Below are 18,630 nucleotides of genomic sequence, written 5' to 3' on the forward strand. Positions count from 1 at the left end.
TCACTCTTGGGTACAGGACGTACGTCCTGAACAAGGTCCCTACTTACACTTTATAGGGAAGTAAGTAGACTGCATGTTTGCAGACTGCTCTGGAACGTCCCGAATTTGGGATGCTACAGGAAAGTCCATTTGTTTACAACCTACACTCTGTGAGAATTTGGACTACGTTTTCTGAAATAAAATGATAAGCTTCATAGGAGTTTGGTCTTTTGTCTACTTGGATTTGTGTTTCCCTAGGTTCTGTTGAAGGCTTTCATAGCGAATCTGAAGTCAAGCTCGCCTACCATTCGGCGTACTGCAGCTGGCTCAGCAGTGACCATCTGCCAGCACTCCAGAAGGACGCAGTACTTCTATAGCTGGCTACTGAACGTGCTCCTGGGTAAGATGCAGCGTGGTTGGGATTTTCCCCACCGTGTGGCACAGTCTCTCGCATTTGCCTGACACAGAGCTTTTTTTTTTTTCTTTTTCTTTTCTTTTTTTTTTTTTTTTAATTAGAGCGTGTGTGCAGTGGGAGGGGCTGAGGGACAGGGAGGGAGAATCTTAAGCAGGTTCCACACTCATCGAAGAGCCTCATGCAGGACTGGATGCCACGACTCTCAACCCAAACCAGGAGTTGGACATTCAACCAACTAAGCCACCCAGGCACCCCCTGAGACACAGCTTTTGAATTCTTTAAAATCGGGCACCCCTCATCTCCCAGCCCAGGCCCTTTGGCACCGGCTGACCACTGAACGGGAACTATGGGGAGGCTGCGATGAGCCCACGTCGGGCCTTTGTGGTGACTAGGAAAAGGCCCCTTCTCTGTGCCCAGGACAGCTTGCAGGGCAGTGGCTGTGAGGCAGCGTGCCACCCCGCGCACCTGGCCTGGCCCTCGTGCCGCAGACCGCACACTGTACGTGCCAGCAAGGAGCATAGTGAGTCCCTGAGGCCTCTCGCAGGCTCCCCGTGCAGGTGTGGGTCTGCTCCCGGTTTCTCCTGTACTTGGGGTGGTTGTGGAAGTCAACGCTAGCCAGCGCTGAGGGGGCCGTGTGGACATTTGATATGAAAGAACTGCCTGCCTTTCAGATGCAGCCAGACTCACTCTAACGGGCCTCGCTCAGCCCAGGATGTAAAGCTGCTCCTTTAAAGCCACTCCCGGGGTTTGGCCTGAAGATGAGATACCTGTGTATTTTTCCACAGTAATGTTTGTCCATCTTGATTCCTCACTGCCAACCTCGTAATACGGTTCTCCTGTGGATCTCTTCTTTTAAACGAGTGGAGCTGTGAATCTCCAAGCAGATGATGATGAGAAATCTTACTGCTGCCTTTCTAGGCTTGCTGGTTCCTGTTGAGGACGAACACTCTACCCTCCTGATTCTTGGAGTGCTGCTCACGTTGAGGTATTTGGTGCCCTTGCTGCAGCAGCAGGTCAAGGACACGAGCCTGAAAGGCAGCTTTGGGGTGACACGGAAAGAAATGGAAGTCTGTCCCTCAACTGAGCAGCTCATCCAGGTAGGAGCCACGTGGCGCACTCCAGTGCCCGTATATAAATGACATTCAGAGAATCAAATAGTTTGGAAGAGAAATGGCAGAGCCGAGGATTAATAGTCTCTGCAGCTGGGCCACCTGGTTCCGATCCTAGGTCACGACCCCTAGCTGTGTGACGTCTGTATGGCACATTCCCTGCATGAAGGTAATCTCTCATGAGGCTACCGAGAATGCCTCATGTTTGTAAAGCCAGGACTCATGAAATGTGCTCATTCGTACAGTAAGTATTTATTGAGCATCCACTGTGTGCTTGGCACTAGGGCAGGTGCTGGGGATGCAGTGGTGAGCTCTTTCGGTGTGGTCTCTGCCCCTGGAACCCGTGGTCTGGTGTACTGGTCTCTCTACCCAGGGAGTTAGGAACATGGTCCCCTGGGGCATAGGAACAATATGTTAAAACTTCTCTTTGCAGTATAGAGAAACCCTGTATACATTCTGATACGATGTGATCAGCAGCTGACTTCAGCAGTTGACTTCATTCCTTGTGGTGTGCTCATCCAGGTTATTTTGTTAACCTTGAGTGTGGCTGCGTTTCAAGCAATTTCATAAGCTTGGCTTAACATGTTAGGGTTTTCACCATATTTCGTGTACTGGATGCTACTGAAGCCCTTACCTTTCCTGTAAGTCACATGGTCATATGGTGTATATAGGAGTCGAGGCATACAACCTGGGGTCTGGAGAGGGGTGCCTTGGTTCTGTTTTCTGCTTTCCACATATCGATGACGTTGTAGTTCATAGGTATTTATTTGGGCCAAGTGGACTTATGAGTTGTGTTCCTTACCTAAACTTTGTAGGGTACAAAATCTTAAGTGGCTTAAAATAATTCTTGCATAGAATTGATGACTCGAAGATTACGTAATGCTTTAATGATTTAGGCATTGAGTTAGGTAATATTTGTAAAGTGCTTAGAATATTTCCTGGTGCATGGTAAGGCCCTGGGAGTGCTGGTTAATGAAAAATAACTGAGAAGGAGCAGGCTCTAACAAAGTTTGGGGTCTGACAGTTCACTCCAACCAGCCGTCCTTCTGCTGTCTTATAGAATATCAGTAATGACGTTCTCAGGAGATAGGACGATTACATATTACCCTCTCAAAAAACCATTACTGAATGTTTTAGTGAGGAAACAGGTTTTCTAGAGGTAATAATACATTTAAAAAATGGTTATTTCATTCTTATCTTGCTTGTTTTACGTTTTATTATGGTGATTTCCAGACATACAAACGCAGGTGGAATAGCCTTTAGTAATTATCGCCTGTGTTAATAATTATAAACTCAGGGTCAATTATGGTTCTCTCATTATCCCTTTTTTTGCATTATTTTGAAGCAAATTCCAGTCATTGTATCTTCAAGTATACCAGTTCGTATCCTTCTTTGTTTTTACAACTTAATGACAATGCCATGGTCACACCTAAAAAGAAAAGAACATTTCCTTAACATCAATTATCCACTCATCCTGTCAGTTGTTTACTTTATTCTTTTGGAATCAGTATGCAAGTGAGATTGGCTGACAAGGACCGTGACTCTCTTTGGTCTGATGGTCACTTCCATCGTGAGTCCATTTGTTGAAGGGACAGATTGTCCGGTGGCAGTCCTGGCAGTCTGATTGCTTACAATTTTGTAAGTGAACATATTTGTTTTCTGTATTTCTTATAAATCGATAACCAGCTAGAGTCTTGTCAGATTCAGTACACATTTTAGGATGTGCATGATATCTGAGCTCTGTAGTACTCGTATAATATTTTAAAATAAATACGTAAGTACTGCAGATCCATACTCAGAATTTTTTTCTGATGTTTAAAGAAATGCTGCTTGGTCAAGAAACGTTGGAGATCATTAGTCTACTGGGAGAAGCAAGCCAATAATCACTAGACGGCATGGTGAGGCTGTGGGTTCGGGGTGCTGTGGAAGCACAAGTGAGGAGGCCCCTGCATGACCAAGGTCAGGGAGGCGTGCCCGAGAGGCTTGGTTAAGAGCTGATGCCGATGGTGGGTAGGATTTGACCAGACGCCCGGAGGTGGGAGAAGTTTATAGGCAGAGACTACAGCCTTTGCCAAGTCCAAGGAGTGAGCACGCGTGTGCAGATGGGAACCGATGTGGGTCCCGCGAAGTCTCAGGGCTCCTCGCCGATTAGCAGGGGCGCTGGTGAAAGTCGTGTGAGGCTAGAGGGATGTTGGAAACTACGTCACACTGGGGCAGCAGTAATCCTGGGAGGACCGAGTGAAGGGTATGGGGTGCGGTGCTTAAGTACTCATTTTCTTAATGGTGACTTTTCTCCAAAGTTAGCAAATGATCCTGCACAGCACTGAACGAGCATGCAAGACACGATTATCTCTAAATCATATTGTAATCCATTTTCTTTTGGCTGATAGCCATTCTGACTTAAATTGTTTTGAGTAAGAAGTTCAACTCTGCCAATGTAATTTAGCTAACTACAGTATATTTAAATAGAACTTAAAGTAATCCTGAGCCTGGCTAAATTATAAACTATAAAGTAAGTATGGGCAAAATATAGATACTTTAAAAAATTTTTTTATTTAAAGTTTGTTTATTTTGATAGAGAAAGCTCGCGCAGGAGTCGGGGAGGGTCAGAGAGAGAGGGAGAGAGAGAGAATCCCAAGCAGGCTCCATACTGTCAGATCAGAGCCTGATGCAGGGCTTGATCTTAAGAACCTTAAGATCGTGACTTGAGCCAAAATCAAGAGTTGGATGCTTAACCGAGCCACCTAGGCCTCCTGGATACTTTTAGATATGCAAGAACTTAGTTTGCTTATCATTGTATGCTTTTTGAAAAACTTATTAGAAGGTGTATTCCAGCAAAGTGAGAAATAGATACAAAAAAAGAGGAAAGCCTGAAATCCATAAACCAAGACCTAACAACCCAGAAATGTGGTAGAAGTATTGTAGGAGGGACTGGTGAGCAGCACACCATCCAGATTGGAAACGGGGGTTGGAGGAGCTCCACGAAACTGCCTACGGCGAATGTCAGGATTAAGAAGCTGGGAAAAAGGCGCGTGTATGTGTTTACAAGGAGGGGAAAGAGCAGTGAAGAGCAGTTCTAGGAGAACCAGGAAGATTCATTAAAGGGTGTTATGCTCCAATTACAAAGCAAATTCCAGTGTTAACTAATTTTAAGCAAATCTTGGATTATGAGAAAAGAGAATCTGTTTATTATCTTTGGGACATTTTCTTTTAAGTGACACAGCGCTAGTAAAAATGAAGTGTTTCTTTTTGGGTCCGGTCACATGAACGGCCTTTGCAGTAAATAGTGTGTATGTACACGTGATAAGATACATGCTGGAGTTTTAATATTTATTTGCGTTAATTTATTTTTGAGAGGGAGACAGAGCATGAGTGGGGGAGGGGCAGAGAGAGAGGGAGACAGAATCCGAAGCAGGCTCCAGGCTCCAGCTGTCAGCACCGAGCCCGACGCGGGGCTTGAACTCACAACCGTGAGATCATGACCTGAGCCAAAATCAAGAGTTGGACGCTTAACTGACCGAGCCACCCAGGTACCCCTTCATTCCATTTTTAGACTCAACTTCTAGGCAAAGCACATATGATTTGAATAGTGTTACATAGTATGTAAATGGTATAAATCTTAGTACGAAGTACTGAGGGGCGCCTGGGTGGCTCGGTCGGTTAAGCGTCCGACTTCGGCTCAGGTCATGATCTCACGGTTCATGGGATTGAGCCCCACGTTGGGTTCTGTACTGGCAGCACAGAGACCGCTGGGGATTCTCTCTCCCTCTCTCTGCCCCTCCCCTGCTTGCGCTGTCTTTATCTATCTCAAAATAAATAAACATTTTAAATAATTAATAATAATAATAATATGAAGTAATGATGCTAACAGAATTTGGGAGGGGGTAGATGAGTAAAGGAAGTGTGAAGTGCTTATTTCTTCATTTTACATAGAAAGTTTGTTGAAAATAAATGGCTTCAGAAATCAAGGTAGAAGCCGATTATCGTGAGCAGGGTGCAGCGACCTTTCTCTGCAGGGCCAGCTGTTCAGCTCTACCACCGCGGCGGGAGGGCCACCACGGACGATAGATGTGGCTGTGCGCCCCCCACCCCCCTGTCTGTCCAGAAACAGGTGGTGGGCAGGTTTGGCCCGTACGGGGACTGTAGTTTGTAGACCCGAGGCCTGTGGTGATAGAGGCTGTCCTCAGAAGAGCTAGACACAAATGATTAAAAGAAGCTGCCTCTGAGATATTTACTTTTTGTTTTATCCCCTCTATACTGGTTTTTTTTTTTTTTTTAATGTGTATTACTTTTAGGATATTAAAGGTAGCGCTGCCCAATTCACCAAATAAACACGCAGGGTGCCAGTTAAATTTAAATTGCAGAGAAATCGTAAATAATTTTGTGGTGTAAGTATGCCTGAAATTGCACAGGACATAGTTATGCTGCAAAATTATTCATCTAAGATTCCAATTTGACAGGGTGCTTAGTATTTTGTCCGGCAACTCTAATTAAAGGGAAAGAGAGGGGCACCCGGCTGGCTTAGTCGGAAGAACATGTGACTCTTGATCTTGGGGTCATGAGTTTGAGCCCCACGTTGGGTGTAGAGGTTACTGAAAAAAATTAAATTAAATTAAAATTAAAAAAGAAATAAAGGTAACAGAGTGCAGTGTGTTCATATAATGTAATATAGTATTAAGAGCACTAGGAAAATTGGATGCGATGCTTTTAAAATGAAACTCTTGGGGTGGTTGGTGGCTGAGTCGGTTAAGCATCCAACTTCAGTACAGGTCATGACCTAGAAGTTGATGGGTTCGAGCCCCGCAACGGGCTCTGTGCTGACAGCCCGTAGCCTGGAGCTTGCAGCCTGCTTCAGATCCTGTGTCTCCCTCCCGTTCTGCTCCTCCCCAGCTTGTGCGCGCATTCTCTCTTTCTCTCTCTCTCAAAAGTAAATGAATAGACGTTAAAAACAAGGTTTGGAAACTTTTTTTCCGTGGTGCTCAGGACAGTGCCTCTTGCATTGACTGTGAGACGAGCTGCAGTGGCCACGGACGGGAGCTTTCTTCTCCCTTCCTGCTCGCTGGTTGGGCAGAGGCAGGTCTTCATTAGCCTGTGTGGCACTTGTGGAAGTGCCTCATTTTTGTAAGGAGTTAATCTGACCACGGACAACGTGCCAGGAATTTAGAACACGGCACGGAATCCGTGACCACGTTGGTAGACGTGACGGAGACGTTTCTAGGAGGAGAAATTAAGGCACAAATTTGCTAACGTAAGACTCAAAAGCAGCGAACCCTACGACATGTTTTAGAGACCATGCTGATGACACTCGTCCCTGTGTTTCCAGGTTTACGAACTGACCTTGCATTACACTCAGCACCAAGACCACAACGCCGTGACTGGGGCGCTGGAGCTCCTGCAACAGCTCTTCAGGACGCCCCCGCCCGAGCTCCTGCAGGCCTTGACCGCGCCGGGCGGCGGGCAGCGGAGCGGCGCGCAGTATGGGCCCGGCGGCCGGAGCCGCAGCGGCAGCATCGCGGAGCTCCTAGGTATGTTCTCCGGCGGTCGTCCCCGCGACGCCCCGCTTCCCTCACCGGCCGGGCGGCCGGCCCGCCCTGTGCCGAGCGGGGCGCCCTTCGGTCCCTCGGAAGCCTGAGCTGTAGACGGGAAGACGGAAGTGTGGAGAGGTCAGGTGACAGAACGAGGCCTGCGTCTAAGGCCGGCTTCTCGACTCTGACCCGGCTGCCTCCACATGCCATCTCATCCGTCGTGAAACGAAAACTGTAGGGAAAGTGTTTCCAGGACCCTCGTGTCGCAGCCCGAGATGGGATCTTCAAGTCTCTGTAGGGGCTTTAGAGTTCCTTTCTGCCCTTGAGGGCAGAGACGTTAGGAAACCCCTTCCTCTGCCCCCCCTCCCCCACCACTCTTCTTTAAGCCTTTGGGGACGGGGCCCTAATCCCTGCACGGTGCTGCCCTGCAGACTGACCGCTGGTTTTCCTCCAGCCCCGGTGGGCCCTGTCTGACCTGGAGTTGCCCGTGGGAGCTGGAGTAGATGGGGATCCCCGAAGCGTGGCCTCTAGCACTGGATCTGGCACAGAGGAGGCTCCTGTGGCTTTCGCTGACTCCAGGCTTCCCCTGGGCCCGGCGGCGTGTGGTCGATGTAGCGCAGCGCGTGTGTGGCACGGCCTTTGCTCACGGCGTTGACAGCCGAGAGGGTGTGACTGGAGGCCTAATTGCTGCCTCGCTCGAACATAAATGTTTGCCTGAACCATGAGCAGAAAATGAGAATGTGCCTGTTCACGGCCCTGTGTACTGAAGAATCCTTTCCTCTGTGGAACGCACACCTTACAAACACTTGCCGGAAATACTAATTTCTAATGATTGTTTCTAATGAAAATTTATATTTGATTATTAATTGACCAGCTAATCTGAGATTTCTAATGTCTTTCATTTGACTTTTTAAATGCACTTTATTTGAGCTTCTTTGGTATTTTAGGGCCCATCTTTAGATCTGTATATTTGAACGTTGATATAATTTTCATGTGTCAAAATTAAAGCGTTGTGCTGTGGTGGTTCAGCACTGCCTGTGGAACTATGTTCGTACATTCTCTAGTTTTAAAACTGAATCAAGCTTTTTGAAGATTTTCAAATTCCTTCTGGATTTTAACAGCTTGTCACCTTACTTTCATCTGTCATTTTCTGTGATTTACAGCCGGAGGGGGTTCTTCATGCAGCCCTGTCCTTTCAAGAAAACAAAAAGGTGATTATTTCAGAACTCAGAGTCTTATGTTGGGTCTCACTGCTTTTTCTGTATTTCTGTAATGCCTTCGACTGTGCCTGTGTCTCTTCTCAGCAGAGTGATTGTATTTATAAACATTGCTGGAATCTCATAACTGGGCCTGAATGGTTCTGTAGGGTGGCCTTGGAAAATTGCTTGTATATCAGAATCGTTGTGTCATAAATTTCTAATGCTTTAGGTCAGGGGTCAGCAAACTTTTCCTGTAAAGGGTCTCTGGTGGGCCTTCCTGTCTCTAATCGGTTCAGCTCTGCCTTGGGGCGGGAGGCAGCCGTAGCCCGTAGCCGTGGCCTGTGCTCAGCAAAGCTTTATTCACAGAAAGGGGCCTGTCCTGGTTTGCCTACTCCTTCATAGAGTCTGTGTTATGTTTTATAAAACTAACTTCCTTTTCTGTGAATTTTGTTTAGTATTAGTCAGGAATGATGTCTGCCTAATTATTTGGTTAATTTGGGCCTGATTATCGTTTTTCAACCCTATTTAGCTTTGTACATGCCGGAACGTTCTGATACAATTTATTTCTATTAAATCACAGTGTTTTGGATCTATAGTGTGATAGTTTTGGTGCACATTAACACTTTACGACACCAAGTATTTTATTTTCTGGTCTGGATCTCCATAGGAAAGAATTGCTGCCATTTTCTGTTTCGAAATCTTAAAAGACTAATCTTTTTTTACAATTTATTGAGGTATAATTGGTATACAACATATATTTTTTGAGTGCTTGAGAGCCTAATGCCTAATACTGTTTGCAGTATCGAATGGGATCTCAACAGGAATAATATTCTACCTTGACTGGATTAAGTAAACATTTCCTAGAACTTAGAATCAATAATATTTGGGCCATGATAGTGGCATACTTGATCAGGTTTGGGATTGTGGTGAAATACCGAGATTGTTTGAAGGCCACGAGGCTTCTGGGAAAGGGACTTTTCAGGCAGGTGGCTCAGTTGCTCTGAGACTTGCCTTATTGCTTAGTCACCTTCCCTGTGAAGAAGACACAGGTGGCTGACTCCCACCACTGAGATGAGTTGTTTCCTTCTGGCCAGAAGGTTGTTGTGTCCTCAATATCTTTTTTGTTTTTCTACTATTTTGTTTTGCTTTGTTTGTTTTCCTTTTTCATGGGGACCTGTGGTTTTTAAGCTTTTTTGATATAGTTGCAGAATCCTTTTTTTTCAAGTGAGATCTGCAAATCTGTGGGAGACAGAAGCAGAGTGGATGTTGAATGTAGGATGGCAGGGCGGGGGTGCAGCAGCCTTGACCTTGCACCCTTTGAGGTGGGCTCTTTGGGTCAGAGTGGCAAACCCCTGATTCCAAAGACAGCGACTGCTCTCATTAACACCCAAGTGCACAGGGTGGAATTTTAATTTGCTTCCTCAAGGTAAACCACTTGCTCTGTAATAAAGGACTCTATTAGTAGATTAATCAAGTTGCCGTGTTAATTATATCTAGAGTTTGGGTATCCTTTGCTTTTTCTTTGTCTTTTTTCCTCCTTTAATGTCATATCTGTATAGATTTCTGGACGTTATCACACCTAGGGCCTATTTCTTGAAGAGTAGTGAAGTTAGAAGTCAGAAATTGCCAATAATGACTTCTATAGTGTCATCTAATGACCTCTGTGTAATGTAACCATAATGATTTAATTAGTCCAATTAAATCGTTACGGCTTTTTTCTTTTTTCCTACTAATATACTATAAATTGACATAATTTGGAAACCAAGAACTGATAAATGTATTTTTAGGACTGTGTAGAAGATGAACTTTATCCCATCCTCCCAGATCAAGTTCTGATTGTCAGCCACAGAGTCTGGCAACTTAAAAGAGAACAGAACAGGAGAACAGGAAAAGAGAAAAGAGAAAAGAGAACAGGAAAGACCTTCAGGGTCTTTCTGTTTTGTTTTTGAACTCTTTTTGTTTTTAAGTTTTTATTTTAATTCCAGCTGGTTACCACGTAGCACTATGCTAGTTTCGGGTGCATGGTAGTTACATATGTGCTCTGGTTGCCAACAGAATTGGTTCCAGCCATAGCTAACAATCTTCAAGATTAAATAATAATATAAATTATTAAAAAAAACAGGTCTAAGTCAGTAAATACTTATTAATTATTAAAATATTTGGTGTTATAGTCTGAGAATCATTGCTTTTAACTTTGTTCCATGTAGGTTTATTGATTTTAATAATATCTAAATATCATATTGTGGCTTCTTTGTGTTTAGCACACTAGACGTATAAAAATACTTTTATTTAAAAATATATTTCATATACTCTTCTATGAGAGAGTGAACTAAATATGCTTATGATTTGCCGCTTAGAATGTGCATCTGTTTGATTTTTAAAGTCCTTCGTGTAGCAAGCTTAAGGACTCTTGCTACATCATTTCCTAGGGAAAGTGCTCTTCGGAGACGCAGCAGCCTTGGAGGATGACTCCGAGTCCAGGTCGGAGGGCAGCAGCCCCGCCTTCGCAGGTAGCTCTGAGGGAGGGGCAGTGGTGCTCCCCTCCCTCCTCTCTACTGGCCCCTTCCCTGCACCTTCCCTACCCCTGTCCTGCCCCTCCTGAGGGGTAGCGGTGAAGCCAGCTCGCTCGAATGGTGGCTAACCCATGCTTCTTTTCGAGCATTTACTTTGAAACGTGTCTGTGTGTTTTCTTGCATCAAATACTTGCTATTTTCCTTGGTTGAGGCTCTTTTAAAATTAGGTTTATGCTCCCTGAGCATAAGTCTTCTTATGTAGTAGGGGATGGTAGGTAAGTGTCTCATGAATTTCAGGGATTGTGAGGGTAAAATGGGATTAAAATTGTGGATAGTTTAACTTGAAAGAAATTTACATTTCTTACAGATTCTTTATTCACTTTATGAGTGATAAGCGTTGCTTAAGATACTGATAACTGGATTAAATGAGAGTGGTTTGGATTGTACAGTCCTATCCAAAAGATTATTTTTAGACAGCTGAAATAAGGCTATGGTATTTGGGAAGGAAAATCTGAAAAATTCCAGTGGTGATTATCTATTCACTTGTACAAAGTAGAAATAGATTTTTTTTTTTTTTTAGTTACAAAAACAAAACAAAATTACAGCCGTCTGCAGTATTGTTGAGCTCAAGGGCTCACTGGCCCTTGGGGCCTCCAGGAATGACCCCTGGTAACAGCATGGCGTAGACCTTCTTGTAGTGAACTTTATGTGGTGCGTGTGTGTCTTTTTAGTGGGAATTTAAAAAAAAGCTAGGAAAATGCTCTGCGCATTTGCCGGACAGGAGGGTAGGACTGGCTTAGCGGTCTTGAGCAGGGTCTGGGGAGGAGGAAAGCCCACCTCACAGAGACGGTGACTTTCTGTCCTTTCCGAGCCCTGCTGGCTGAGAGTGCGCAGACGCCCCGCCTCGCGTCCCAGGCCAGGCCGCCTGTGAAGCACAGAAATCTTTCTGTGTGGCTCCAAGCCCTGGCTGGAGCTGTTGCTCAAGGACTTGAAGTGGTTATGTTACTGAGCGTGCTTCAGGTTTTACAGTGAAATCCCACTTCAGAATATTGACAGTATTTAAAACTATCTGCTGAGAATCCTTATTTTATTAATATGACATGGTAAGAGTAAAAAAAGGTAAGTCAAGAATACAGTGAAACACAATTTTAGTCATGTTTGAAGAATGCACTGTTGTCTTGCTTTTGAAATATACTAGTTCACATTTTCATGGTATTTCACGATTTTTTGCAGTTGAAACATTTGGTGACAGTGAATTTGGGGGTATTTTGTGAACATTTGATTTCAACGTCCCTGTTGAACGTTTTTCCTGGCCCTTTGAGGAATGAGTGTTTTTTTGTCTTCAGCCTCAGTCAAGGGTGAGATTGGTGGTGAGCTGGCGGCCTCTTCTGGGGTCTCCACTCCTGGCTCCGCCGGTTCAACTGCCGACTCCGTGGGGCACGACATCATCACCGAGCAGCCCCGCTCACAGCACACCCTGCAGCCGGACTCGGTGGATCTGACCGGCTGTGACTTGGCGAGTGCTGCCACCGACGGGGATGAGGAGGACATCCTGAGCCACAGCTCTAGCCAGATCAGCGCCGTCCCGTCTGACCCAGCCATGGACCTGAACGATGGCACCCAGGCCTCCTCCCCAGTCAGTGACAGTTCCCAGACCACCACCGAAGGGCCCGATTCAGCTGTGACCCCTTCAGACAGTTCTGAAATCGTAAGTGGGTGCAGAGGGTGCCCCGGTTTCTGCAGAGAGGCCTCGCCTGGAGGCCCAGACCCAGACCCTCCTGCCTGTTTCCCTCTCCCCATGTGACTCACTAGTAAGAGTGCAGAGGTCAGCAGCTTAGGTCGTTAATGGAGAGTTCAGACCCACCCGAGAACCTCACTGAAGGAAATGGCTGAGTGGCATTTGTGTTGAACATGGAGGTCAGAAATTAGGTTAGTTGATGATATGAATGTTGCTAAAACTGCATTTTACATTCTGTAAGAACTTGTTGGGCACAGATCAAATCATTATTTAAGAAATCCATAAGGAGCCTGTTGGTAATAGATCTGTGGTCTTAATGCATTGTAATTAAAAACATTAATACTGTGCATTATTTTAATGTTTTTTCCCTTTTCAAAACCTCTTACAACATATCCCATCTTATAGAGCATGGATTTAAGTACTTCTGATCTCTGAGCTAGTGGACAAGAAACACTTCGGGGATGGTCTCATCAAAAAGTTCAGGAAAAGTTTAGACTGAGTTTGACACCCCATTTTTTTTTTAAGCAATTTGTACTATTGAGTGTTCTGTTACTAGTTCATAGATTTTATTAAGAACTTTTTTTTTTTAGCTTGGATAAATGCAGAAGCATTGAATGACAAATCAGGAGATAAAACAGTCGCCTGTCCCTACTGAGCAGTTGTTGAGTTGTCGTGTGCATGGGATTTCTGATGGCCACGCAGATTGAGTTCCTTGGGTAGAGAAGGGAGCTCACTCCCGGTTAGGGTTTTAACTAGAAAACCTGGCCCTGGAGGACAAATAACTGGACCAGTGGGTAAGAAAAGCATGAGCAGGTTCTGACCAGTATGCAGGGAGGGGAAGGTCGGGGAGAGTGCTGGGTCAGGAGCAGTGTGTTAAGTGGGTGGGGCGGGGGGAGATTCTGGTGTGTGTTTATTGCACCAGTTTCCATGGGTATCTTGCCTCTTCACAGTGGATGATTTCTGGTGAATTTGTTAGAAATAGGAGTGAAGGACCATAGGAGATTCTGAAAACTTCTGGTCTCCCGAGGTTACCCAGTGGTTCACTGCGTAACAGTGCTGGGAGTAGGGCCTCTGCGGGTCTCTCTGGCCTGTAGAGAATGAACATCTTTCCTTGATAATTTCCACGTTGGCGTAGTTCTTTCTAGTTTATGAGGTACTTCCATGTCCCATATGTAATCATTAATTGTTTGCTGAACAAATACACGGAGCGCCTGTTAAGCTCCAGGGATTGTTCCCAGGCCGGGCATAAGTAGAGGGCACAACATGCAGAACTGCTCGCAGAAAGCTAACATCCTAGAGTGGGAGTCGCAGAACTCCATATTGGGCCGGACAACGAAGGTCTTTGGCTTTCTGAGCCATACTGCCTGTGTCACATGGTCCTCTCTGCTGCTGTGTGAAAGCGGCCATAGACAGTATGTAAACGAACTAGCGTTCCAATAAAACTTCGCTTATAAAAACAGGTGGCGGGCCAGGTTTGGTCCTTAGGTCATAGCTTCATTGTCCCTATTCTAGAGCGTGTGCGTGTGTGTGTGGGGGGGGCAGATAATAAGCCAATAATCAGTCGATCGGTACGCAAATAAATAGGTGGTGATAAGTGCCATAGACAGAAGAAGCAAAGGGAAGGGGCTGGGGGATTTCCTCGTGAGACAGCTCAGCCTGGTGGTTCAGGGGCCTGTTGCAGGGAGCCACCAGAATGTGGATCTGTCGTTGACTGGCTGTGCAGTCTGGGGCACTTGTGTCCCCTCTTGCCTCAGTTTTCTCATCCATAGATTGAGGACAGCAGTGCTTGTGCCTTAAGGCTCACGAAGGTTACAGGAGCCCATACGTGTCAAGTGCTTTTTGATCCTGCCTGGCATGTAGTAAGATATTCAAAAAGTATTGGTTTTTGTCATTGTAGGATTTCTCATTGTAAGTTTTCTTTTTTTTTAACTGAGGTAAGGTTGTTTTTTTTTTTTTTTTAATAAACTAGTTAGGATAGTGGAGGAAATTGTTTCTTTTCTGGGTTGCTTTGGAACATGTAGCTTGACATTTTTTATTTAATTGTAAGGATTTGGAATGACTTTTTAAAATAATACAGAATTTACTTCAGTAATTACTAGTGTACGGAGTGAGGTTCCATCATTCAGTTTTCAGGCAAATTACATGGGATTTCAAGTGAATGCGGATATTTTATTTTGCAATATGGAATCATAATCCAAGTTTTGGCTAAGTAGATGACATACTGTGTCCAGAACTTAGTTGATTTAGTCCTAGCAGCTTCGAAGCTTAACCTGGTGTAGTGTTAGGTTTTTGTCTAAAAGATTTCCCTCATTTTTGACTTACTATAAAATTTTCTTGTAAAGACAAAGATTTTTTTTTTTAATGTCAAAAAGAGAAATTTTCAGATTGGAATTTTTTTGAATTTTTATAGCTGTGAAGCTTTTTATAACGTAGTAGCAGCGTGTGGTCAGCGAACTGGATTTTATATGCGTGCATGTCTGTGCATTTAAGGAAATGACCTTTGTGTTAGTACATAAGATGCGGTCCCTGTGATTTCTGGCTGTGCCTTTGCCTACCCACGTTGGAGAGCCTGTCCCTCGGTGACGTCCCATCCGAACCTTCACCAGCCCCTCTCGAACCGTGCAGGTGTTAGATGGGGCCGACAGCCAGTATTCGGGGATGCAGATCGGACAGCCACAGGACGAGGATGAGGAGGCCGCGGGCATTCTTCCGGAGGAAGACGTGGATGCTTTCCAAAACTCCGCAGCTGGTACGTGGACTTCCGCGGTGCGCTATGGAGCCGTCTTGTTTTCGACCCCAACGTCTCAGTTTTACCGTGGCTTCCTAGAAGATGTCTTGGTTTTCTGAGTTGTAAATAGCAGATGAGGAAGATCAATTGAGGAATGACTGTCCTTTTTCTTGATCTAAGTCCTATACTTTCATGTGGGCTTTGTGTAAAAATGTATATTTGCTGTTGAATTGGAAACTCGTCACTCAGTCCCAATCTCTCTGATTTTGAAGCCCTTCAGCAAGCACATTTATTGAAAAGCATGGGCCACAGCCGGCGGCCCTCCGACAGCAGTGTGGATACGTTTGTCTCAAGAGACGAAACTGCCGAAGCAGGAGACCAAGAAAACAAGGTGAGGTAGTGAGGCCTGAGCCCACTCAGCATTCTGAGCTCACGTGAACGCTTGAGACTGCCGTGGCTGCTGTCTGTGCGCTGTGCTCCCAGCTTTCCCGTCTCTGAGCCCCTGCTCAGCCATTTCGCCTTAAGTACTGACCTCTTCCTAGGTGTGCTCTTCCTTTCTGCTTCCCCAGGCGCGCCCCAAATCCTTGAGAATTGCCTGAAGGTCCGCCTCACTGAGAGTCCTTCCCAGACAGACCTGGCTCACACCGATTGGGCCTTTCGTCTGATGGCCACGCATAGTCTTGCAGCCTGTCTTGGTTTTGTTCATTTAATTGATTTATTAGTTTATTCATGGTGGTAAAATACGTACGGCAGAAACTGCCGTCATCGCCACCGCAAAGCGGGCAGCTCAGGGCACAAGTGCCACGCGTTGCGCAGCCACCACCCTCCAGCCCGGGACTGTTTCCATCTCCCCAGACGGAAACTCCGTCCCCGTTAAGCACTAACTGCCCCCGCCCCCAGCCCCTGGCTCCCACCCTCTGCTTTGTGTCCCGTGGATGTGACTCCTCCAGGAAGCTCCTATCAGTGGGATCACAAAGTCACAAAGTATTTGTCCTTTCGCGACTGGCTTATTTCACTTGGGATGATGTTGTCCAGGTTCACCCGTGTGGTGGCGGGTGTCAGGATGTCCTTCCTTTCTAAGGCTGAGTGAGGTCCCGCTGAACGTGTGCACCGCATTTTGCACATTTTGCTTCTCTGTTCCTCCACTGATAGACACTTGGGTTCCATCTTCCGCCCGTGCGAATGATGCTGTGTGGACCTGGGGGCGCATGTGTCTCTTCAAGACCCTGCTCTCAGGTCTTTTGGATGTGATGTGTCCCCAGAAGTGGAATTGCAGGACCACACGGTAATTCTAGTTTTAGGTTTTTCTGAGGAACTGCCACACTGTTTTCCGCAGCGGCCGCGCCATTTTACGTTCCCGCCGACAGCGCCCAGGCTCCCAGTTTCCCCACAGCCCCGTCAGCACTGGTTATTTTCTGATTTTTTTTTTGACAGCAGCCATTCTGTTGGGTGTGAGATTGTAGATCACCGGGATTTCGATGTGCCGTCCCCTATGATTAGTGATGTTGGGCATCTTCTCATGTGCTGACTGGCTATTTATATGTCTTTGGAGAAATGTCTATTCGAGTCCTTTGCTCAGTTTTTAATCACATTTGGGTTTTTGTTGTTGTTGAGTTATTCATTGAACTGTTTGTAAAATATCTCTGAATTGCTTACTTTTTTACATGTAAGCGTCTTCCCAGTTAATTTTAAATTCCTTGAGGGCGAGAAAGGGCGTTCTGTACTTAGTCCCTCTGTAGATGCTCAGTCATCCTGTGGACTCAGCACTTCCTTCCAGGTCCCCTCTGAGCCAGGTCTGCTCCCTCTCGGCTTTGGGCATTCATAGGGCTCTTCCTCTGTCGAAGTAGCTTCCCCTTGTGCTGCAGATGATGGCTCATGCCGTCTTTTCCCGAGTAGCCTCCTGATGCCAGGTCTCGGCTGCCTTCTATCCCGCGTGCCCTCCCTGCACGCTGAGCTCGTCCCTGCCACGGCCCACGTGACCCCGTGTTAGGCCTGCCTCTGACCGCTCTGATCCTGCTCCGCCACGATCTGTGAGGTCAGGCTTGTGTATGATGGAGATGGGTGTCTCTGTATCCCCAGCGCCCGGCATAAGTGCTGCTCTGGAACTGTTTGTTGAATGCGCTGATGAATGAATGTATTGGTTCCTTGATTACAAGACGGACAACAAAGGGTCTTGTTTCTCTGTTGTAGCCTTGCCGGATCAAAGGTGACATAGGACAGTCTACCGATGACGATTCTGTTCCTCTTGTCCACTGTGTCCGCCTTCTGTCGGCTTCGTTTTTGCTGACTGGGGAGAAGAATGGTACGTATATAGCAGGGCAGGTCCAGCATTGAAGGAAATACCTAGGTTTCAAGGTCAACATGGTGACCAGTTTGTGCCTCGTTGTGCAGCAAAGGGAGGAAGTAGAAGCTGGGCGTGAGCTCTGGTTTTGGCTGACCCACGGGAGCGGCGAGGGGACGCTGAGGGAGCTGGGTCACTGGGTCTAGTTTGTTTACGTGGCCACCGCATGTTTACCGCCTTGAAGCCGAAGGTGACCGAGGTGGTTTCTTTGCAGTGTTGGTTCCGGACAGGGACGTGAGGGTCAGCGTGAAGGCGCTGGCACTGAGCTGTGTGGGAGCCGCTGTGGCCCTTCATCCTGAGTCTTTCTTCAGCAAACTTTACAAAGTACCTCTTGACTCCGTGGAGTACCCTGGTATGTTGAGAGTTCACGCCTCCTTCCTCATGTCGAATCAGTACTTGGAGAACTGTTTCAAATCATCTTGGCTATGTTAGTTTTAGACTGATCTGTTTTTTGAGTTACTTGGTGGCATTTGAACTATGTTGTAGCTCTATTTAAAACATAGGACTAGCGGTGTTTTTAGCTCTCTGGACTCCGTGTAGATGCAGTGTTTAGTGTGAACACACGTGGCAAAACGACAGAAAGCTGGGAGCGTAAGCGCCAGTTTACACACATGCTGCATTTATACCCAAAGCACAAGTCGCGTATAATCCAAATTGCTTTGGGTCACACTCAGCCAGGCCAGATGTTCACACTCAGAGACAAGTGGGACCTGAGACCAGCAGAGAACAGCAGATCCCGTCTCCTGTCCACACGTTCTGGGACACACTCTCATGTTGGAATAAATGGGGGAGGAACCGCACTTCTAAAATTGTCCTCCCGCGTTCTCTCCCTTTCTTTGGGCGAGGGGGACACACTTGGGCTCTTGAATTCATATTAGGTAAGTGTGGAGTGGTTTGAGTTTCTCTCATCTTTTTTTTGAAGTGAAATCTTGGAATTTTGATTATTGACTGGCAACCTGGAATTAGAATCCAGAAAATCTGTGCGATATCAAGGCTATGATGAAGCTGGAATCTTTAAACCCCAAAATAGTTTCTACCACTCACGGCTGCTATATTCAAGTCTTTTCTAGATTTGGATCGCCC

The 18,630-nt window shown here is 46.1% G+C and overlaps 1 protein-coding gene across 1 annotated transcript in view; it reads left to right on the forward strand.

The window, feature by feature from the left end:
• HTT (huntingtin) overlaps positions 1 to 18,630 on the forward strand; it is a 150,628-nt gene that overhangs the window by 33,943 nt on the left and 98,055 nt on the right. Inside the window, exons 7-16 of the mRNA XM_049630212.1 lie at positions 238 to 379; positions 1,313 to 1,491; positions 6,827 to 7,028; positions 8,192 to 8,239; positions 10,657 to 10,737; positions 12,087 to 12,448; positions 15,104 to 15,227; positions 15,479 to 15,597; positions 17,397 to 17,508; positions 17,762 to 17,899. Coding sequence (XP_049486169.1) covers positions 238 to 379; positions 1,313 to 1,491; positions 6,827 to 7,028; positions 8,192 to 8,239; positions 10,657 to 10,737; positions 12,087 to 12,448; positions 15,104 to 15,227; positions 15,479 to 15,597; positions 17,397 to 17,508; positions 17,762 to 17,899 — 1,507 coding nt within the window. The remainder of the gene's footprint in view (positions 1 to 237; positions 380 to 1,312; positions 1,492 to 6,826; positions 7,029 to 8,191; positions 8,240 to 10,656; positions 10,738 to 12,086; positions 12,449 to 15,103; positions 15,228 to 15,478; positions 15,598 to 17,396; positions 17,509 to 17,761; positions 17,900 to 18,630) is intronic.

The sequence above is a fragment of the Panthera uncia genome, chromosome B1 (assembly GCF_023721935.1).
Source record: "Panthera uncia isolate 11264 chromosome B1, Puncia_PCG_1.0, whole genome shotgun sequence".
Taxonomy (NCBI): Eukaryota; Metazoa; Chordata; class Mammalia; order Carnivora; family Felidae; genus Panthera; species Panthera uncia.